Genomic DNA, 24,136 nt, shown 5'->3' on the forward strand with positions numbered 1-24,136 from the left:
ACTGAATGCATGATTGACAAGAAAGGGAAGGCCTTTCAGATCTGGCAAACAGATAGAAACTGTGCCACTAAGAAAAAAAACCTATGCCAACGCTAAGGCTGAGGTTCAAAGAAGAACCAGAGAACTAAAAAACACCTGGTGGATAAAAAAAGCTCAAGAGATCCAGCACTGAGCCGACACTCATGATGCACAGAGTTTCTTTAAAGCCACAAAGACCATCTATGGACCAATAAATCATGGCATATGCCCCCTACGCTCAGCAGACGGCATCACATTTCTAAAAGATAAAGAAGCTATTACATTGCGCTGGAAAGAACATTACCAACATTTCCTTAACCGCAACTCCCCCGTAGCTGCTGAGTTCCTCTCACAAATTCTGCAAAAACAAGTTAGAGATGAGCTTGCAGTATCTACAAATGTACAGCTATTAACCAAATGAAAAACAGCTATTAACCAAATGAAAAACAACAAAGCCAGTGGGATACCTGCCAAAATCTTCAAAGTGGGTGGAACTGAACTTACACAACAACTTCACAAGCTCATTGAAAAAATCTGGGAGAGAGAAGAGATCCCAGCAGACTTTAGGGATAGTGAAATTATCAATCTCTTTAAAAAAGGTGACAGAACTGATTGCGGAAACTATTGAGGCATCTCTCTATTAGCTGCGGCTGGCAAAATTCTTGCAAGGATCTTAGCAAACTGTCTCTTAACAATATCCGAGGTGACCCTTCCTGAATCCCAAAATAGTTTCTGGCCTTCTAGGGGGACAGTGGACATGATTTTCACCGCTTGACAGCTTCAAGAAAAATGCAGAGAGAAAAACCAACCCCTGTATATGGCGTTTATTGACCTGACTAAGGCTTTCGACACTGTAAATCGTAATGCCCTGTGGACTGTCCTTCTGAGAATTGGCTGCGCAGATAAATTTGTAAACATCATTTGGCTCCTCCATGATAATATGACAGCAACAATCGCAGATAACAATGGCTCTCAAAGTGAACCATTCACAGTGGGATCAGGTGTTAAACAGGGTTGTGTTTCCCCAACTCTATTCATTATTTTCATTGCCATGATCCTACACTTTGTCGAAGGGAAACTCTCTACCGGAGTAGAAATCATATATCAAACAGATGGAAGCTCTTTAATCTGAGCAGGCTAAAAGCAAAGAGTAAGGTTTCCGTAACTTCCGTCATAGAGCTTCAGTATGCTGATGACAACGTAGTGTGCACACACTCAGAGGATGACCTCCAAACCATCCTAAATATCTTCACAGAAGCTTACGAAAAGCTTGGCCTGTCACTCAACTTCCAAAAAACCAACGTGCTGCACCAACAAGTACAAAATAACCACTCTGCAGCGCCACAAATCCAACTCAATGGTGTAACATTGGAAAATGTTGATCACTTCTCCTACCTAGGCAGTTATCTTTCCACAAGGGCCAACATTGATGCTGAAATCCAGCATCACCTGAGCTATTGCGAGTGTGGCTTTCTCCCGATTGAAGTGCAGACTGTTTGAGAACTAGGACATTCGCAGGGAAACCAAAATGCTTGTTTACAAAGCTATTGTACTACCAACCTTACTATATGCTTGTGAAATATGGACCACTTATCAACGCCATCTCCAACTCCTCGAAAGATTCCATCAACGGTGTCTCCAAAAATTTTTACACATCACTTGGGAAGACATGCAAGCTAATATCAGTGTACTGGAAGAAGCAAAGATCACCAGTGTTGAAGCAATGATTCTTTAACATCAACTTCGTTAGACTGATCATGTTGTGCGGATGCCTGATCGTCTTTCCAAAGCAACTACTCTATTCCGAACTTAAAAATGGAAAGCGTAATGCTGGTGGTCGACAAAAGAGGTTTAAAGACTGTCTCAAGGCAAATCTAAAAAAATGTAGTATAAACACTGACAACTGGGAAACACTGGCCTGCGAGTGCTCCAGTTGGAGAACAGCCTTTACCAAAGGTGTCATGGGCTTTGAAGACACTCAAACGCAAGGGAGAAATGTGCTAGGAGGAAGGCACGCTTGGCAAATCCACACTGGGATCAATTCCTGCCCAGAAACCAATGTCCCCACTGTGGAAGGACGTGTGGTTCCAGAACTGGTTCCAGAACTTACGGACTTAAAACCATGTTTATGGAAGACAATCTTACTCGGCTACAAGTGATTGCCAAAGAAAGAAGAAAGGTGCAAAAACAGAGTCCTGTTTATCCTGAAAATGAAATACCTGAACCAAATGAAGCAAATGGCGAAGCTGGCATACAAAGCCCTTCCTATAATTTTGAAGGAAAATGCCGCTAATCCACTTTAAATTATTTAATTGCAATACTTCCACAACCAGCCATCTTTTAGGAAATTCATAGACTGTTTATTCCTTTATTGGAAATGGAGCCTTACACTGTCTACTCAGAAGTCCCACTGTATTCAATGGAGCTTATTCCCAGGTAACTGGGTAAAGACTGCACAACCTTCAATAATAATTGAATCCTGGGAAGTAGGTGAGATGGAGAGGTTGCAATTGGCTGAAGGTAATAGATGTGTATGTGTACATGACATTTATGTGTGCAGTGAGATCAAATGCAGAGGAAACGCTTCCTGGTGTAGAATAGAACATCCCAATTTTCATCTGAGAAATGTTGGAGGGTATGTATAGGTCTAATTATCACTCCATATCATGGCAAACATATAATTCATGAAAAAGCTCAACATGAACTGGGCATGATACCAGATGTGGATCTAATCATGTACAATTTTACATAAAATGAATTGGGGCCAATTAAGATACCCAATAGTAGACCTATTGAAATCAATGGACTTATCCTGAGTGGGACTAATGGCTGGATATTGCCTTATATCATTACTTAATTATAATGTATAGCAGGCACTTTATCTAATTATGCACTTCATTTTCCTGATCTATTGGTAGATAGATAGATAGATAGATAAACTTTATTTATCTATATAAATATATAAAACAAGCAATATATATAATTAAAAAGACAACTATGGGTAAAAAGGACAATCAAATGGTCAAGATTATCGTTCAGATAGTGGCCTCATTGCACCCTCAATAAACCTAGCAACCTTTGCTGTTGTCTGATCCTTTTGATCTGATAACAGAAAGAACAATGTGGCCTCAGATGGGTGGCCTGGGATGGTAAGCAGGAGTGGCGTGATGATCTCATTCCTCAGATCTTTATAAAGGGGACAGGACAGGAGAACATGAGCCACTGTTTCCAGATTGCCATCTCCACAGAGGCAGAGTCGTTTCTCAGTTGGAATCTTTTGGTATCGGCCCTCAAGTACGGCAGAGGGCATCACATACAATCTGGCCAGTGTGAAGGCACATCTGTATTTTGGGATAGTTAATTTATACAAATATGGTGCCAGGGAATCAAACTGAGGGGGGGGGGGCAAAAGGCATACCAAGGACAGAGTTTCTTTATAATGGCCAGATTGTTCTGTTGCTCTAAGTCCTTCAGACGCTGTTCAATTAGCCTTTAATAAAAATAAAACCTATCGTGAGAAGCTGATGTGGGTGGAGTCCGCAGGAGAGGAATTTTTGGTGCACAATTTTGGATCACACACTTTTATGGGGGTCTTGTGTCACTAAGGGCAGTAGACCGGGAGGATTTAGATTTAAACGGAGCCAATAATTAAGAGTTCTTTCCCAGGACCAAGCTTCTACAGAGGGAAGACTTGCCTCTAGTTGTAATGCTGCATTTGGGACACAAGGTGGTACAGAAAAAATCTGCCTTAAAAATTTGGATTGGACAGTTTCAATAATACTACAATGATTACCTGTCCAAATTTGGGCCCTGTAAAGTATCTGCGCCAAAGATTTGGCTTGAAAAACTTCTAGGGATGCTGGGATGTATTTGCCGCCCTGGCAAAAACGGGACAGCATCTTAGCACTTTGGGCTGCTTTTTCTTTAACAGATTTTTGGTGTACATCCCATGACCCCGATGACTGGAAGACTATGCCCTGGTATTTAAAGGCTTTAACCTGCTCAATTGGGTGACTGTCCATGCTTCAGCTATGTAATCTATGTTACCTTGAGAAAACCATGACTTTGGTTTTCTGATAGTTTACCACCAGCTGTTCTCTCCTGCAGTATGCTGAGAATTCTCCTATCAACCTTTTAAGGCCTATTTCTGTTCGGGATAGGAGGACCGCATCATCAGCATATAAGAGCACTGAGATTGGTTTTGTGGCCAATTTAGGACCATGGAACTCCGGAGATGTTAAGCTTTTAACCATGTCATTGATATATGTTAAATAATGCTGGGGCTAAAATGCAGCCTTGCTTAACCCCCTTAGTGGCTGGTACAGGGCCTACGAGTTGGCCATTTGTGGAGGATCTTACGTACGACACAATATCTTTATATAGGCCATTAATCAAAAATAATAATCTTTTATCTATACTGGATGTATTCAATTTGGCCCAGAGTCTTACTCGTGAAATTGAATCAAAGGCGGTCTTCAAATCAATGAAGGCTGCATATAAGACCCCACAGGTTTTCTTGGCGTATTTGTCAATAAGATGTGCTAAGACAAAACAGTGATCTATGGTAGATCTGTCTTGCCTAAATCCAGCTTGCTCCTCCGCCAAGATAGCCTCAGTGTCCATCCAACTGGTTAATTTGATATAGAGGTGTTTTGCATATAATTTGCTTGGTATAGGTAAAAGACTAATAGGTCTATAACTCGCCGGGTCTGATGTGGGGCCCTTTTTATAAATTGGGATGATTATTGCCTTGGCCCACCCTTCGGGAAATAGGCCTGTTGAATCAATGTGGGAGAATATTGTCGCCAGCAGGGGGGCCCACCCCCAGTGTTGGTCTTCAGAAGTTCTGTGGGAATATAATCTATGCCAGGGGCCTTGTTGTTCTTTAGCTATGCGATCAAATTCTCTACCTCCTCTGTGGTTACAAGTGACCAGTGAGGTGAAACCTCTGGTTGAACGCTTGGCTTGTTAAGCTGAGCTTCCTTATCATAAAACAATGATTGAAAGTATCGGATCCACTCTCGGGGTTCAACGGTACAAACGAGTCCGTTACACTCCTGGTCCAGTAGGCCAGATATGGTATGCCAAAAGCAAGTTGGGTCTTTCTCGTGTGAAGCCTTGACCAGGCTTTGCCATGCGATTCACTCGGCTTTTTGTTTTTTCTTCTTTAATAGTTGTTTGTAGTTCCGTCTTATGGACATATATGTGGTAAATAAAGGGGGTGCCACAGTATTCCTATATTTGCGATAAATTGTTCTCAAATGCTTCCTTGTTTGTCTGCACTCTGCGTCAAACCAGCTTGCTAGATCCCTCGCCCTCTTTGTGGCTGTATTCTGTATCGCAGATGATAATTGTGTTTTCAGCTTTTCTATAAGTATCTTAAAAAGCTCTAGCACCACAGCCGTGGAGTTAGTTGAAACAATAGCAGAATGTATATTCTTTAGCTCCACTGATTGAAGGAGGAGGATTAAGTCTATTGAATGAATGCACTGAATTTAGAGAAAGAAAGAATCAGCTACAATCTCAGCAGGAAGTCAATTAAATCATTTTTTAAACTACCGGGTAAATTGAATTAATTTCTTGATCAAGTTAATGTAATGAAATAATTAACAATTAGCAATATTTACCTTTTTGACCTGGTTCACCTTTTTGTCCAGGAATTCCTGGAGGACCTGAGTCGCCTTTCTCACCTATTACTTCTTGATCTCCAATCCCTATAACCTGAATAACAGGGGAAATAGTATGATATAGATTAATAATAATAATAAAAAACCAAATGCTTTCAGCCTTCTAACAGATAAGAACTATTGGGTTCAATCCTGTATACAAGTGGCTTGCTAAAATCGTCTACTCTGACTTCTACTCTGTGCATAATCATCAAGTTTAGGCTTGCAAGGGTTTGTTTTTCGCACAATCTCAAACCCCTTCAGTTCTATACGTTTATCTAATTAAAGCGGCTAAAAATAGTCCTTGTAAGAGTGAGAGGGGATGTGGGGTTTTGGCTCCAAGGTAAGCTGTGGTGCCACATACACATACTACCTCACCACCCAGGTGCTTTAAGTAAAGCAACTTTACTTTAAGTAAAGACTGGAGAACTGGGCACAAGCTAACAAAATGAACTTCAATAGGGACAAATGTAAGGTCCTGCTCTTTGGCAGGAAGAACAAGATGAACAAATACAGGATGGGGGACACCTAGCTTACTAACAGTACTGGTGAAAAGGATCTAGGGATATTGGTGGACCGCAAGCTTAGCATGACTCAACGGTGTGATGCAGCAGCAAAAAGGCTAATGCTATTCTAGGCTGCATCAACAGAAGTATAGTGCCCAAATCAAGAGAAGTCATAGTCCCATTCTATTCTGCCTTAGTCAGACCACACTTGGAATATTGTGTGCAGTCCTGGGCACCACAATTTAAGATGGATGTTGACAAGATGGAAAGTGCACAGAAGAGGGCAACCAAGATGATCAAGGGTCTGGAAACCAAGCCTGGAAAAGAGGAGACTGAGAGGAGATATGATAGCCATCTTCAAATATCTGAAGGGCTTGTCACATGGAGGAGGGAACATGCTTGCTTTTTTCCAGCTCTGGAGGGTAGGACTCGAATCAATGGCTTCAAGTTGCAAGAAAGGAGATTCCGACTAAACATTTGGAAAAACTTTCTGACAGTAAGAGCTGTTCAGCAGTGGAAGAGACTCCCACGAGAGGGGGTGGACTCTCTTTCCCTGGAGATTTTTAAGCAGAAGCTGGATGGCCATCTCTCATGGATGCTTTAGTTGAGATTCCTGCATTACAGGGGGTTGGACTGGGTGACCCTTGGGATCCCTTCCAACTCTAAGATTCTGTAATTCTATGAATTAACCCCAACACAGATATGTGAGGAAGGCCAGAGGGATGAGGCCTGATGAAAAGGATATAAAAGAACATATAATGAATTTATTTTATCTATTTTATTAATGGCTCTGCCACCTTTCAAGAAGAATATTCTTTCCAAGGTGATTTACATAAAATAAAAACATATCAATAAAAAACTCACGTTATAGAGGCTCACAGAACTGCTAAACCTCGCCAAAGGTCTTTGAGGTTTTTCAAAGCCTCCCCAAAAGTACCAGTAAGATTAACTCTATAAACTTATCACATTATACCAACTAACGATCCAACAACAGAGCACAGTTGCCAAGACTAGGCCACACAATCAGATTCTGTAATGTAGAGTGGGATAATACTTAACACTTGGAATTGGGAAGTACCTTTGCCATGGAATTGGGAAGTACCTTTGTCCACCTGAGCCATGAACTCACAAGGCAAGCCACTATTATTTCATTACTGGCATCCACATCTGAAAAATGTGAACTAGTCTCACTTAACTTCCCTTTGTGGATCTAAAGTGGTGCCCTCCAGGCCAGTTTGCCCATTTACCAGTTGCAATCTTTTGTCCACTAGTTATAGTCAGGTCACATTTGAAGGAAAGGAATGTGTGATACATATGTGGTGTTGGAAGAACTCATGATTTTTTGTATGTGTTTTCTCAAGCTGCAAGTGAAGCAGAGACAGAAGTTTGTGTGCAGGTTGGATTTTCCAACACCCCCCACACAAGCAATGTGTACATTTATTTCATAGAAAGTTCTGCACTTAGCCAAGAAGAACCACGTGCACAAATATAGGATGGGGGACAACTAGCAGTTCAAGTGAAAAGGATCTAGAGGTCTTAGTGAACAAGCAGCTGAACTTGAGTCAGCAGTGTGGTGCAGTAGCAAAAAAAGACTAATGCTATTGTAGGTTGCATCAACAGAAGTCTAGTGTCCAGATCAAGGGAAGCAATAGTACCACTCCATTCTGCCTTGGTCAGAGTACACCTGAAATACAGTGTCCAATTCTGGGCTCCAAAATGTAAGAAGGATGTTGACAAGCTGGAAGGTGTGCAGAGGAGGGCAACCAAGATGATCAAGGTTCTGGAAACCAAGCCTTATGAGGAATGGTTGAAGGAGTTGGGTATGTTTAGCCTGGAGTAGAGGAGACTGAGACGAGATAGGATAGGCATCTTCAAGTATCACAAGGGCTGTCTCATGAAAGATGTAGCAAGCTTGTTTTCTCCTGTTCTGTAGGGTAGGACTCGAACCAATGGCTTCAAGTTACAAGAAAGGAGATTCCAACTAAATGTCAGGGAAAACTTTCTGATGGTAAGAGCTGTTTGACAGTAGAACAGTTTCTCTCTGGAATTTGTGCACCTTGGAGGTTTTTAAGCAGAGGTTGGATGGCCATCAGTCATGGATGCTTTAGTTTAGATTCCTGCATTGCAGGGGGTTGGACTAGATGACCCTTTGGTCCCTTCCAACTCTACAATTCTGTGATTCTATGATTCTTCTGAAGTGGATGCACCGTACTACTGGAAAGTAAGAAAAACTGTTTCTGTGCAATTCAAACACAAATTTGTTACATATAAGGAAATATCAAATTTTGATCACATGAAAAAATAAAGCATCACAGATGAATCAATATTTTTGCATAGTCCCTTTCTAAGCATTAAATTAAGAAACCATGGGAAAAGCTACAACCTAGTGATGGATCACACTACCTTCATATGCATGACACCCCAGCTTCAATCCCTTGGTGTCTCCAGTTGGAATGATCAGAGCAGCTGTTGGAAATGATATTTGCCAGCTGCTGCAAGTCAGAGTAGGCAGCTCTGGGCTACATGGACAAATTGTCTGACCTAGCCTATGGCAGTTTCCTATGTTCCATTTATTATACTTAAAAGAGACATTCATTTAAGCACATAGTTTAATACTTACTATTCCTGGAGGTCCTGAAGGACCTGCTGCACCCTTATCTCCCTGAAAAAAATAAAAAAGTTAAATTCTAAAGCTGACTAAAGGAAACATTATTATTAATTGCAATATTGCGAATGAAAGCTAAAGTACATGCCAGTACATTTTCAAATGGATCTACTTACTTTAGGACCACTTATTCCGGGCAGTCCTGGAAATCCCGGGGGGCCAGTTTCTCCCTACACGTATAATAATAATAATAACAACAATGATAATAATAATAGTTTTCATTAACTGTGGTATTTGTAAATCAAGACAAACTCCTTAAGATTATTTTAACCTCAATCCATTAACTGTCATCCATCCTCCAACCGCCTCCAGACACTCACACAGGACATTCACCACCTCCACTGGTGCTGATTTAAACAAGAGGTAGAGCTGGGTACCATCCACATACTGGTGAACACCCAGCCCAAACCCCTGATGATCTCTGCCAGCAGCTTCATATAGATGTTGAAAAGCATGGGAGAGAGGACAGAGCCCTGAGGTACCCCACAAGTGAGAGCCCCCAACACCACTTTCTGGACATGGCCCAGGAGGAAGGAGTGGAACTGGTGCATAACAAGTGTCCCCAGTTCCCAACCCTCATAGATGGTTCAAAAGGATTCCATGGTCAATGGTATGAAAAACTGCTGAGAGATCCAGCAGAACCAGGAAACAGCTTTCAACTCTGTCCCTAGTCCACTGGAGACCACTGACCAGCAGGACCAGGGCAGTTTCAGTCCCGAATGGAAGAGATCAAAATGGTTCGCATCCTCCAGATATGCCTGAAGTTGTTCAGCGACCACCCGCTCAGTCACCTTGTCCAGGAATGGAAGATTTGAGACTGGGCAATAATTGGCCATAGTGGCTTGGTCCAAGTAAGTTTTTTTTAAAAAAGTAGTTTAATAACCACTTCTTTAAGGGGTTCCGGGAAGACTTCCTCATAGAGGGAAGCATTTGCTATCCCATGGAGCCCATTGCCCATCCCTGCCTTGCTCACTTTTATAAGCCAGGATGGTCAAGTATCAAGGAGACACGTGGTCAGTTTCAGTCAGCCAAGCAGCCTGTAGACATCCTCAGAAATAACAGGCTGAAACTGATACAGCTTGACCAGAGAGAGCACCAGTATTCTCCTGACCCAGCACTGCTATCATGGTAGAGTCTGCTTCCTTCTGAATTTGAACAATTATATCTGCAAAAAAACTTTGCAAAATCATTACAGGAGATATTAGAGTCTTTAGCAGACTCCAAGCCACCTGAAGGAGTCTCCTGGAAATGTTTTCTGCAAATGCAGTAAAGGGGCAACAAAGGTCCTCTTTGCTGTCACCATTGCTACTTGGTAGGCTTGATGTTGAGCTCTCCTCCGTGTTTGGTCCATGGCCTTTTAAACTGTGTGGTGCAGGGTTCTTGTTTTTGTTTGTTGTTGTGATATGTATTTTTGTGTTTTTATATTGTAAACTATGCAGTGTTCATCTGATGAAGGGTTGTATAGAATTGTAATAATTAAATTCCAGAGATAAAAGCTTTTAGAAGTATGTAAAAGGAATATTGAAGAAAATTGATAATACATACAGTTCTTCCCTTCTCTCCATTTTCTCCATCCTTTCCAGGTCTTCCCTGAAATGTAAATAGTTTCATATAAATCCCTACAACTTTTTTTTTTAATGTTGAAACTGCAGAGTAAATGGCATGTTTCCTTCCCTAGCTTGTCTTAGAAAGCATTTACCGTAGTTTTTCCAAGCTTTCTCAGAGTCTCATAGGAAAAACCTGGAGAAAATGAATGCTTGGGGAATCATTCCTCACCACTGTCACTAGGGTTGCTTCCAGCTATCTTCCACGCAGCCATGCAAGTCTCAAGTATCACCCACTCCTTCCCATCCCACCCACAATCCTCCAATCCTATCCCTTTTCACCATGTTGCTGGCTGAAGCTGCTGCCTTGGCCATGGTGGCAAGTGGGAGGGAGGAAAGGAGGAAAGGAGGAAGAAAGGTGCCTCCTCCTGTTGGAGTTATAGGACAGTGAAATCCCCCCCAAAAAAGCTTCAAATGTAGAGCTGTATGTAACCACAGTGGCAAGGAATCTCTCTGCAAGGAAGCAGAAGGATGGGAGAACACCCTCAAGGGAAGAATGGTTGATGAAAACCTTGGAATACACAGAACTGATAAGAGATACAAATCTAGAATCATTTAAGGAGGCCTGGAAACCCTTTTCTGGTCCATTTAAAAAGTTATTTTCCATATGTGAAGTCCATAGCAGGGTTTGAAGATTAAGGGGGGAAATAGCAGAACACATTAAGAAACCTGTTAAAGAAGATGAAATTGGATAGGGTGGAATTATAAAATGCAATTGTCTGTATTCTTGATTATAAACATTGATGGTGGGTGAGTGGGAAGTCATTGGTATTGTAGAATTGGATAGAACTGTTGAGTGACAAAATGTAACTTTTAAGCTCAAAATAAAATAACCTATTAGTTCAAAATCTTCTAGTAAAATTCACATTTTTAAAAAATTAAGCAAGTTCTATCATCTTTACTTGATTGATTCATATGTCAAAAATAATCAAATTCTTCCTGCATTGAAATCATTCCTCCCTTAAAAAAAGACAACACACTATTTCAATCAGAAACAAAGCCAATCCACAAAATTCCCTGGAGTACAAATCTTGCTTTCAGATTTACATCTTGTTGAGATTACTAATATGTTTAACAGAAATCACTAAATGGCTGGAGAAGCAAAAGCAAATTGATTAATAAATACTAAGCATACATACCCGTGGACCAGGTTTTCCAGGTTCACCTTTCTGCCCTTTCTCACTTAATCCTGGTGATCCCTTTTTTTAAAAAAATGCCATTAGTGTATGTTATTGAAGTCTACAGTGGTACCACAAGTTACAAACGTAGGGCCACTGGGCATTGCCAATGTCACTGTGTGTCCATGGTTCCATTTCTTGTGTGTCCTCTTAACCCTTTCTTTTGCTCATTGGCATAGATTTTCTTCACCAGTTCAGTCTCCAATCCTTGTTCTGAGGAGGGCTTCTGTAGGCATTCTGCCAAGGGGGCTATGTGATTGCTGTGTTGGACGCCCTCTCCTTCCTTCCTTTTGCATGCTGTATTCAAAAAACTGTGGTTGTGAGAGGTGGAAAGAGACTCAAAGTCCTACATGTAGGGATGTCGGGGGACTCTCAGGAATGGGGCCGCTCCTGCTTGTGCTATAGGAGGTCATTAACTGGGGGCGCTGCACTAGCGCTGGGCATGCTGGGTTGAAGGGAGGAGGGCTGAGCTTGTTACCATGAGTTCATTGGCTCCCTCCATGATTTTGGGGGGGGGGTCATGTAGGCATCATTGCCAGAACAACCCCTGACTGCTGGGAATTTCTGAGCATTTGTGGTGTGTTCATGTCTGGCTGCTGTTTATGCAGCATTTTGGAATTTTTGAGTGTTGTAGTCTCTCCCCCCCCTGAGCATGGGGTGAGCATGTATAGGACACAGCAGCTGAGGATTGCTATAGCATTGCTCAGTAAGTCAGTAAAATGAATTCAGGATCCCCAAAATACAGATCAGTTTTAAACTTACTGGAGATCCAGGGTCACCCTTTTCACCAGGAGCACCCTAATGGAATGACAAAACAAAGCAGATTAATATAATGAGGCATCAGCCAAACCCTCCCATTTAAAACACAGTAATTTTTCAAGACTCTCCAAACCTTGAAAATGTTAGGGTTACTGTCTTGCGTAATGTTTTGGTTTTGAAAAGTTTCAGATTCTCTGATATAATCTGCTTATAAGAAACTGCTGAAAAGAAAACAGGTTTATAGGTCGACTGTGATCAGAGAACCTTCAGTCCCCTTGAATCAGAAGTGAGGAACCTTATGGGCTCTGCGAGCCAGATCTTTATTGGGCCAAATTTGACAGGTGGGTGGGACATACTACCTCTCAATCACCTGGTGCCACCATGAAGTCAGGTGACTGAGTGCTTTGATGCCCCAAAGTTGAGACTTCAGAGCACCACACAGAGCTTGCAAAAAGCTATCAGCTGACAGGTAGTGGATCTGAAGCCTGCTTTCCCTAGTCAATGCCCAATTAGGAATGCAGTTTAAGGCTCCCATTGTGCACTTGCAGCCACATCTCTACTATACCAATTTGGCCCATGTGCTGGAGGTTTCCAATTCCTGCCTTAAAACAGTGCCCTGAATCTGCTGAAATGCAGAAATGCCCATCCAATGGCAGACCTATGTCCTGATTCATGGGGGTGCACACTGCTGCAGAGAGGTGATGGTCCAAACAAGAGGGAGATGAGGCACCTCAGGGTTCCAGGCAGGCAAAGGCTAACAAAGCCCGGATCAGCACCTTGGAGAGTGACCTAGGTTTGGTTCTGCATCTAGGCAGTTAAAAGGGCAAGGCCCTTCCTCTGCAGTTTGTTGGCTTCTTCTAGGCCAGGGGTCAGCAACCTTTTTCAGCAGGGGCCAGTCCACTGTCCCTCAGACCTTGTAGTGGGCCGGACTATATATATTTTGGGGGGGGGGGTAAATGAACAAATTCCTATGCCCCACAAATAACCCAGAGATGCATTTTAAATAAAAGGACACATTGTACTCATGTAAAAACATGCTGATTCCTGGACCATCTGTGGGCCATATTTAGAAGGCGATTGGGTCGGATCTAGCCCCCAGGCCTTAATTTGCCTATCCATGTTCTAGGCTGTAGGCTTCTGAGCTTTAGGGCTCTCCTGCTCCCCAGAGGGGTCTATCAAAGTCTGGCAGCAGAGGTGTCTCCTCAGGCTTCCGACAGGCACAGGTTTAGATCTCTCTTCCAAAAGGCAGCAGTCACTCTGCCTGCAAAGATTCGTGGTTTGTGACCCCATCAAGTTGAAGAGGTGAGAAAACCCTCCCTATGGATTATACTATTATGTGTATGTTTCAGTGGCATATGGACAGGCCTAAGGGGGATCTCCCACTGGAATAAATTTGGTTGGTCTATGGAGCTTCTAACCTACATCTCACTGAGCTATTTTCATGCTGTCACATCTAGTTTGGTCTTTTGTGCACTCACAGAGGGCATGGCAAATGAGTGGTGGGAGTGGGTCAAAGAATGAACAAATATTCCAGAGAGAATAATTTACTTACCCCCCCCCCAAAAAAAAGGAAAAGGAGAAAATTGATGGACTTCTGACTGTCGATTTATACTTCTCTTCCCTCAGTAATCCCTATCACAACTGATAGCTTCTGGAAATTAATGATTGTATTTGACTTCCTTTTAATCAGAGTAGACCCACTGAAATAAACTGACCTGTGAGTCATGGCCATTAAATTCAGCATGTCTACTCTGAGTAAAAGTTTGTGAATGCAGCCCAATGCCACTGATATCAGAAGAACAAAATGCACACACTCACAGTCTCTCCACGTATTACTACGGTTCCTTTCTCTTGCTGTTGAGGAGCAGTTCCCTGGGGACCTGGAGGGCCCATGGCACCCCGTTCACCCTAGAGTTGCATGCAAGAAGGATTAAAATAAAATTAGCTACAAGAGGAATACTTAGAAAACAATTTTCTAAGTATTAAGACTTTGATTCTCTTCAAAAATTTTGTTTTGTTTTAAAGTTCATTATTATCAAACAAATTTGAAGGTACTAAAAATTTAAAGGTAAAATTCAGTTTATTCAATCCTATCATTTCAGGAGATAATGCAACATAACTGATCCAAAAGAAATTTGTTCTTAGTGATAATGAGTCCTTCAAAAATGAGAGATAAATAGCATCGGTTCTTAGAAAGAAAAACCTTCTATTATTTTTCCTTGCCTTTCTATAGAAGCCTACCAGTTCCCCTGAAAAAGCACACTAAATAAAAGAAACTCCATTTAATACTGGCTTGTGATTCTCCCTCCCCCAAGTAAAAAAAAAAGGATTGACACTTTTACATTCTCAAAATAAAAATCTGGACAAACCATAGATTCCAACAATATCTGTTCAGCACAGTTCTGGTAATGCTAAATCCCCAAATCTAGGGATCAATTTTCAGGGAAGTATTTCTTAAATATTCCTACTAGTCAACGAGATAATATTGGGAGGGGAGGGAGTTTCTGAATTACTAGGTTGAAAACAAGTAAATGTATGTCTTAGAGTGATTCCAAACATTTGAAACCACACACTGTTCATCTGGAAGAGGAGGCCAAGCACAAAGAGATCAGTTTGTGCTACATGGCTGCTTGGTTGAGTCTGATGCTCCTATCAAGGTGATGCACACAGATGTGATGCTGTGAAAAACAACAAAATATAAACTCATTGTATTTTATCTACCTGCTTACCAGCAGCGGCCAGGTGAACAGGGGTTGGGGGGTTGTCACTGCAGCTTACCCAAACAGCACATGAGGGTTGTGTGGAGCCACTCCTGGAGCCAACCTAGTGCTCACACCTGCAACTCCACCCCACTGGTTATTACTGCAGGTTACCTTTTTAAAAGAATTTCTCTAAGTATTTCTAAGTATTTCCAAAATATAATGACATACAATTATCCACAATTCTATTCACCAGCTCTCCATGGGCAAGTGCCCTGGCTTTCTTGGGAGGACTCCCAGTAGCCTCTGAAAGATGCTTTTGGCATTGTAGTTTGGAGAAGTCCTCCCCCAGTGCTGTGATCCAGTGCTGCCACTGGGTGCAGCCATTTATGGGCTTTGGCACAGCGGTGGAGTGAGCAACAACATGAGAATGGGTCTTTTCTGCAGTGGCTCCCTGTTTGCAGAATGCTTTCCCCAGGAAGGCTAAAGATATGTAACAAAGGTGCCAGGAAAAAACTGCGAGAGGGAGTATTGTTTTTTTATTGTTACTATTTTTGTCCTTTTATATTGTAAACCACCCTGTTTGGACTTGTAGTTTTTGGTATCTTCTTGGTGGTCAGTAGGATTGCATACCATTCTGAGTAGCACATTTCCTCTTGCTCAGTGACCAGGACCTTCACTTTCCCCTTGGACTCGATAATAACATCTTTCAAAACCTCCTATTGCCCACAAAGACCACTGTGGAAAATGCTGTGTCTGCCTCCCAGGGTTTCAGCCAGTGTTCTGCAGGCGACAATGCCCATTACCATTAATAATGCCACAAACTGGGAGGCATCCAATGTGGCATCTGCCATGACAGCCGCTGCCCTAGAAATCTTAAGGAGGCTCTTACATATGTACTTGAGATGCTGTTGGGGGTTTGTGAGGCAGTATCAATTCAGGTGTAATAAAGAATAAGGCTGTGCAGGATGTGTGGATGAAGTGGGGTGTGGACAGCCTGTCTCTCATCTGAACTCAGCCCTGCTATCTGCCCCAAGAGCAGATTGGGAGATAGAGGGGTCTCTCAAATGGCAGTCTGTGTGTCAGGCATTGATGGGGCCCTGCGCTTAACAGCTCTCCTAGGAGCTAAGAGATGTATGTGTGAAAAATTGCAACCTTTTCCCTTGAGCATAGTCAGAGGAAAGGAAGAGAGGGGGAGAATTTTGAAGAATTTTGGACTTCCGGTCAGCGCCAGCGAGGACTTCCGGTCAGCACCAGCGACTAATGGCGGATTCCCTCTGAGCTCCGGAGGGAATCGGCTCCGCGGGACTGGGTCTTGCCGCTGCGGCGAAGCAGGGACCCGAAGAAATCACAGGCGGTGAAGCCTGTGAACTCGGAGACTCGGCGGGCTCCATTTGCGCCCCCCCTGACTGCGAAGGAGCCTTTTTAAAGGCTTCGGAACGGAACGGGGGTGAGCGGCGCGGGGCTGAGAGTCGTCTACCTCTTCCGCGGAGTGAAGCCGCACGGCCATGGTCGGAGAGCGCTGATTCCTTTCTGGATAATTGGATTCTAAAGCAACTACCTGTGAGTAGGACTAAGCGAATTAATTGGAGAAAAAATTTCAATATATTTGGCACCGAAACGGGAAAGGTAAAAACAGGAAGTCTGCCTTTCCGGCTTGTAAATAGATCAAAGCAAAGAGACTGCAAAGCTGTAACTTTGAAAGACGTTTTTTAAAGGCTTAAAATCCAGCACCAAAAAAGCGATTCCCCTCCTGTTTGCAGGAGCGGAGGGGAGAAATTTGAGAAATATTTACCTGCAAGAAAAGAGGGAAGCAAAGATATATCTGCTGCCTCTGAAATCTGGGAATGGACTGCCTATGACAGGGAAAGCTGAACAGTGGGAAGAACTGTCAGCACGTTAAGGGTAAAGAATCCTGATATAACTCTGTGAAAGATACAGTGTTTTTGGAATTGCTTTTGACTAAAAAGTAACTTTTAAGGACACTGAAATTATGGCTTTTAAGGGATACTGGGGACTTATAAGGACCATATTTGTTTTAAAAGTTGCAAAGTGAAGTTGGAAGTGTGTCCCCCTAGAGGAGACTATGTTGCAATAACAACTAAGCCACTAAGTAACCAAGCTTTGGAAAATTCCTCTTCAAAACAAATTTACCAGGCGTGAGATTGACCTTGGGCTGTACATGAGAGTGTTATGGCAGATGGGAAAGGGAAGATAGAGTTGGCACAGTAAAAAATTACCAGGTCCGGTAGACAATACAAGACTGATATTACACATCAGAGAAGGGCTTCAACATCCGGAGCAGCAGGCACAGCAGGAGCTGCTGCTTCGCAAGCAAAACCAAAAGCTATGTCATCTGAAGAGTTATTGGCTCAGGCACTTGGCAAAATTGATGCATCTTTGGAAAACTTAGCCAAACAGGTTGCAGAGACAAATAAACAAGTAGCTGAGGCCTCAGCAAAAATTGACTTGAACACTACAAGTATTAATGAACTGGGAAAGAAGGTGAATTCTAATGCACAGTCCATTGAAAAATTATTAGAGGAATCGGCCTCAACTCGAAAGATAGCAGAGGAAGCTAAGGAAATTGCAACTGCCGTTCAAGAGAAGATACCACCGGTATATAAGAAACTAGAGGATCACGACCTGACACTGTCTATGATTGAATTACAAGGAAGGGAGAGAAATTTAAGAATTAGAGCAGTACCTGAAAGTGAGAAAGACAACCTGGCAGACTTCCTTACAAAGGAATTTACAGATTTTTGGCAACAGGACCTGGGAAAAGAGGAATTCAAGATAGTGAGTGCATTTAGACTTGGTAAAAGACAAAGAAAGAACAAAGCAAGAGACTGTTTGATTACCTTAAGAACAAAAGAAGAAAGAGACAAAATTTTGAATCTGCACTACCAAAGAACTTTGGAAATTGAAGACACATTTGTGGAGATCTTCAAGGATATACCTAAATATATCTTGGATGTAAGGGCCTACTACAGAGATCTTGTGGTTCTACTGAGAAGAAACAGAATACTCTTCAGGTGGGAATTCCCCCAAGGTCTATCTTTTAAATACAGAGGAAGGAAAATAAGAATAAGGACAGTGAATGATAAAGACAAGTTCTTGAAAGACCACGAGGAGGATTTACAGAAGGAAGCGGAATCTGGTGAGGAGTCAATTGCATCAGGAAAAGGAATTTTAGACATAGCAAACTTATCATTTGGACTCCTTGGCCCAGGGAAAGACAAACCACCGACAGAAGAACAACAACAACTCGGCGCAGTTGGAGGAAAAATTAAGTAACTTATCATGGCTCTGCAATTTTTAAGTTGGAATTGTAATGGACTTAACTCCCCTCGAAAGAGAAAAGGTGTTTCTCATATATTAAGAAAAGAACAATTGGACTTGATATGTCTACAGGAAACACATGTAATGAGGCTACACAGGAAAATACTTATTAACAAAAGATTGGGACAAGAGTTTATTTCGTCTGATAAGGTCAAAAAGAGAGGAGTGGTGATATACGCAAAGGAGAAACTTCTACCGAAATTAATTTTCAAAGATGAACAAGGAAGATATTTGGCAATTGAAATTCAATTTCAAGGAGAGAAATTCTTGATTGTAGGGGTGTATGCACCGAACGAGGGGAAATCTGAATTTTTTAAGAAGTTGCATGAGACCCTTTTGGACTCTATGGACTATAATATAATTCTGATGGGGGATATGAATGGAGTCGTATCTACAAACATGGACAAGGCACAAAAACAGGTAGTCACTAAAGATGGTAGACTACCAAAAACTTTCTTTGAATTGACTGACAATATGGACTTGATTGACATCTGGAGAACTAAGAACCCCCTGGGGAGAGAGGGAACTTTCTTCTCTGAAGCTAAGATGACATGGACTAGAATTGACCAAATTTGGATCACTAGAGGAATGGCACCAAAGATAAAGAAAGTGGAAATCTGCCCTAAAACTTGCTCTGACCATAACGCTGTAAAGATGGAGATGAAGCAAACAACAACCGGCACCTTTAGATGGAGGATGAATGATACTCTATTTAGAGATGAAGAAGTATATAAGAAGGCCCAAAAAACTTTGAGAGACTACTTTGAAATAAATATGTCAACAAATGTTGAAAAAAGAGTAATCTGGGGTGCAAGTAAAGCTGTGATGAGAGGGTTCTTGATACAACAGAATGCAATAAAGAAGAGAAGTCGAAATGAGAAAAAAGATAAAATTTTGGAGAAAATAAAAGAAGGGGAGAAAAAATTGAGAGTAAAGCCAAAGTCGCAGGAGATCTTGAGAGAAATAAAACTTTATCAAGTACAATATATGGAATTGATGAATCAGGAAATAGAATGGAAAAGTAAACAAATGAGACAGAAGACATTTGAATCAGCGAATAAATGTGGGAAACTATTGGCTTGGCAACTGAAAAACAGACAAAAATTAAATACCATCACAAATTTGGAAGTAGAAGGAAAAGACATACATAATCCAAACGAGATTAGAAATTGCTTTCAGAAGTACTTCAAACAACTATATGCACAAAGGCCACAGAATGAAATGGACATTGATCGTTTTTTGAAAACAAATGGATTACAAAAAATCTCACAAGAAAGCAAATTAATGTTGAATTGCAAAATATCTGACCAGGAGATAGAAGGTGCCATTCAAAATATGCAACTAGGCAAGTCTCCAGGACCGGATGGGCTGACTTCCAGATATTATAGATCTTTGAAAGAGTGGTTATTATAACCTTTGAAGGAAGTCTGCAATGAAATTTTGGAAGGGAAAAGGGCACCAGAATCGTGGAAAGAGGCTTATATTACTCTTATACCGAAAACAGAAAGTGAAAAGACTCAACTTAAGAACTACCGCCCCATATCCCTGCTTAATGTGGATTACAAAATATTTGCTGATATTTTGGCTAAGAGACTGAAAAAAGTATTGATTGAGGAGATTCATAAGGACCAAGCGGGCTTTCTACCGGGAAGACATCTATCTGATAATTTGAGGAACATAATTGACATTTTGGAAAAGCTAGAAGTGAATATAAACACTAAAGCAGTTCTGATATTTGTGGATGCAGAGAAAGCCTTTGACAATATCTCTTGGAGTTTTATGAAAAAGAACCTACAGGGTATGGGGGTAGGCCAAGGTTTTGAGAATGGTATAGGTGCAATATATTCCGAACAAAAGGCTAATTTAATTGTGAATAACGTGGTTACGGAACAATTTAAGATAGAAAAAGGGACACGACAAAGGTGCCCAATTTCCCCATTATTGTTTATATCGGTCCTGGAGGTCCTGCTGAACATGATTAGAAGGGACCGGTTGGTTAAAGGTATACAGGTCGGAGCTAAACAGTATAAACTGAGAGCATTTGCAGATGACCTAGTTTTGACGTTACAGGAGCCAGAACCTAGTACTAAAAGAGTTTTAGAACTAATTCAAGAATTTGGTCAGGTGGCAGGATTTAAATTGAACAAGTCAAAAACTAAGGTTTTAGAGAAAAACTTAACATTGACTGAAAGAGAGAAGTTTCAGAATGAAACAGGTTTAACTGTTGTTAAGAAAGTGAAATACCTGGGGATTAATGACAGCTAAAAATGGGAATTTGTTTAAAGATAACTATGAAAAATGTTGGATGGAAGTGAAAAAAGATTTAGAAATTTGGTCAAATTTGAAGCTTTCCTTGTTGGGTCGAATTGCAGCTATAAAGATGAATGTATTGCCTAGAATGTTGTTTTTGTTTCAAACTTTGCAAATTGTGGACAAGATGGACTGTTTCAAGAAGTGGCAGAAAGACATTTCTAAATTTGTCTGGCAGGGCAAGAAGCCCAGAATAAAATTTAAGATATTAACTGATGCAAAGGAAAGGGGTGGATTTGCCCTGCCAGACTTTAAACTTTATTATGAATCAGCAGCGTTCTGCTGGCTGAAAGACTGGCTGCTTCTTGAGAACACAGACATTTTGGATTTAGAAGGTTTCAACAATGTTTTTGGGTGGCATGCATATTTGTGGTATGACAAGGTTAAAGCACATAAAGCATTTAAAAACCATATTGTTAGGAAAGCATTGTTTAATGTTTGGATCAGATATAGGGATTTATTGGAAAATAAAACCCCAAGGTGGTTGTCACCAATGGAAGCGAAAGCTCAGAAAAAGCTCAATATGGAGGCCAAATGGCCGAAATATTGGGAAATTTTGGAACAAGAAGGAGATAGACTGAAACTGCAGAGTTTTGAGAAATTAAAAAATAAAGTGCAAGACTGGCTTCATTATTTTCAGATAATGGAGGCTTATAATATGGATAAGAAAATTGGCTTCCAGGTGGAAAAATCCAAATTGGAAACAGAACTGCTAGAACCCAAAACTAAGATTTTGTCAAAAATGTATAACTTGCTGTTGAAATGGAATACTCAGGATGAGACGGTCAAATCTGCTATGATTAAATGGGCACAAGATGTTGGACATAACATTATGTTTGCTGACTGGGAACAGTTGTGGACCACTGGGATGAAATTTACGGCATGTAACGCCTTAAGAGAAAATATTATGAAAATGATATACAGGTGGTACATGACCCCAGTCAAGCTTGCAAAAATTTACCATTTGCCCGATAATAAATGTTGGAAATGTAAAGAAAATGAAGGTACATTTTTTCACCTTTGGTGGACGTGCCCTAAGATTAAGGCTTTCTGGGAAATGATCTATAATGAATTGAAAAAGGTATTTAAATATACCTTCTTGAAGAAACCAGAGGCTTTTCTCTTGGGCATGGTCGGCCAGTTGGTGTTAAAAAAGGATAGAACTTTCTTTATGTGTGCTACAACAGCAGCAAGAATACTTATTGCAAAGTACTGGAAGACGCAAGATTTACCCACTCTGGAATAATGGCAGATGAAGTTGATTGACTGTATGGGATTGGCAGAAATGAGTGGCAGAATCCGTGACCAGGGAGAAGAGTCGGCGGAAGAAGACTGGAAGAAATTCAAGGACTATTTACAGAAATATTGTAAAATTAATGAATGTTGAATGATGTCGGATAGAAAATAAGGTGTTTTTTAGCTGTAATGCTTTGAGATAAGGATTTGCTGAACAAATAATTTGAATTGGAATACAAGAAGGGAAGGTATGAGGAGGTCAGGGAAATATGTTATTGAAAAATAAGTTGTGAACTTTATGTGTTTTTTTTGCTTTTTTCTTTTTGTTTGTATAAAAACTGGAAACTTTAATAAAATATCTTTTAAAAAAAAGAATTTTGAAGAATTTTAAGATTTTATATATAAGCAATCCTTGTTTTGCATGGGGGTTCCATTCTGGACCCCCACGCACATCAGTGAGGCATGTGTAAAATTGCTCTGCCCCCTTTCATGACTTCTTTATGAGGTTTGGGGGACCGTTTCTGGGTTGGGCACCATGTGTGTGTGTGTGTGTGTGATTGTGCGTCATTTGGTGCACCTAAATCGGTCTTTGCCTGTAGTAAGAGGAGTGGAGGAAAGCATTTTCAAAAGGGTGGGAGAAAGCTGCTGATTCAGAGAAAGGAAGGCTAGGACACAGTGGAAGGGAGAGTATTCAGGAGTAGATGAAGGTAGAATTAAGCAAGAGGATTAGAATAACAAGCCTGAAGATGAAATGTATACAAGAGGCCACAAGCAACATGACTGGTTTGTCAGAAGGCAGGAACAAACTGGTTTGGGAGCCCAGCCTACTCTTGAAGCGGAGTGGGGAGCCCAGCCTTACCCTGCCTCATCCACTAGGTGGAGCCACAGCCTAATCCAATGACCAACACAGGCAATGGGAAATCACTGAGCTTACCCCATAAATACAGCCTTGTGTGTGTGCTTTTTTCTCTAAAAAAATGTTTAGCAGTACTCTCATTTCCCTACTCATATTGAAATACTGCCCCTCAATGAGGCCAAACTTAGATTCACAAAATGTTTAGGGGTATGTGTACCCCTGAGTTACCCCAGAAAAAAAGCACTGTGCACGAATGCACACCCACTTTAAAAGATGCTTTTATTCAAGTGGGCATCCTAACATACTGTAGCAAAGGATTATAGAGGTACATAGAATATTTGCTTATGACTTTCAAAAGAACAAACTTACCTTATCACCCTTTGGTCCTTGGAAGCTTAAACCCATATGACCCTGAGGACACAAGGAAGAGGCATTTTATAACAAAATAAGTTAATCAAAGCAACTATATAAAAGTGCTCCCTCACATACATGTAAACACACTAGAATGCAAAGACCCAGTGCAGGAGATGGGATTTGAATCAAAGACCTCAGATGGCAACACAGTCTACAACCTGCCAAGGGAGATCGTTCCACTGTCAAACAGCTCTTACTGTCAAAAGGTTTTTCCTGATGCTTAGTCAGAATCTCCTTTCTTCTAACTTGAAGCCATTGGTTCAAGTCCTATGCTCCTTAGTAAAGGGACCCCGACCGTTACGTCAAGTCGTGGACGACTCTGGGGTTGCGGTGCTCATCTCGCTTTACTGGCCGAGGGAGCCAGCGTACAGCTTCCGGGTCATGTGGCCAGCATGACTAAGCCACTTCTAGCGAACCAGAGCAGTGCTCGGAAATGCCATTTACCTTCCCGCCGGAGCGGTACCTATTTATCTACTTGCATTTCATGTTTTCGAACTGCTAAGTTGGCAGGAGGGGACCGAACAATGGGCGCTCACCCCATCGCCAGGATTCAAACTGCCAACCTTCTGATCAGCAAGCCCATGGCTCAGTGATTTAACCCACAGCACCACCCGCGTCCCTACCCTCCTTTGTAAGTAAGCTAATTTTCCACTTTACACAACAAATTCACTTTTGGTTTACATCTGTGTCTGTGTAGAGCTTTTCCAGGTCTCATTGTCAAAATATACCTAGAACTGAGTGTCAGATTGCATGTGAAAATTGCAGGCTTGCATGCAAACTGCACACTTCGCTACAATGAATATTGCTATGACACAGTGTTATTGTGCTAACTACAGTCACCATGGCAACCGTACACCAGCAGTTGATACTACAAGATACCACA

The 24,136-nt window shown here is 41.4% G+C and overlaps 1 protein-coding gene across 1 annotated transcript in view; it reads right to left on the reverse strand.

Annotated features, from left to right (window-relative positions):
- The window catches only part of COL4A1 (collagen type IV alpha 1 chain), a 168,892-nt gene that overhangs the window by 93,732 nt on the left and 51,024 nt on the right, over window positions 1-24,136 (reverse strand). Inside the window, exons 12-19 of the mRNA XM_053380246.1 lie at window positions 23,209-23,250; window positions 14,215-14,304; window positions 12,400-12,435; window positions 11,599-11,658; window positions 10,401-10,445; window positions 8,972-9,025; window positions 8,811-8,852; window positions 5,646-5,739 (exon numbers count right to left, since the gene is read on the reverse strand). Of these exons, the coding sequence (XP_053236221.1) occupies window positions 5,646-5,739; window positions 8,811-8,852; window positions 8,972-9,025; window positions 10,401-10,445; window positions 11,599-11,658; window positions 12,400-12,435; window positions 14,215-14,304; window positions 23,209-23,250 (463 nt within the window). The remainder of the gene's footprint in view (window positions 1-5,645; window positions 5,740-8,810; window positions 8,853-8,971; window positions 9,026-10,400; window positions 10,446-11,598; window positions 11,659-12,399; window positions 12,436-14,214; window positions 14,305-23,208; window positions 23,251-24,136) is intronic.

The sequence above is a fragment of the Podarcis raffonei genome, chromosome 3 (genome assembly GCF_027172205.1).
Source record: "Podarcis raffonei isolate rPodRaf1 chromosome 3, rPodRaf1.pri, whole genome shotgun sequence".
NCBI classification, from domain to species: Eukaryota; Metazoa; Chordata; class Lepidosauria; order Squamata; family Lacertidae; genus Podarcis; species Podarcis raffonei.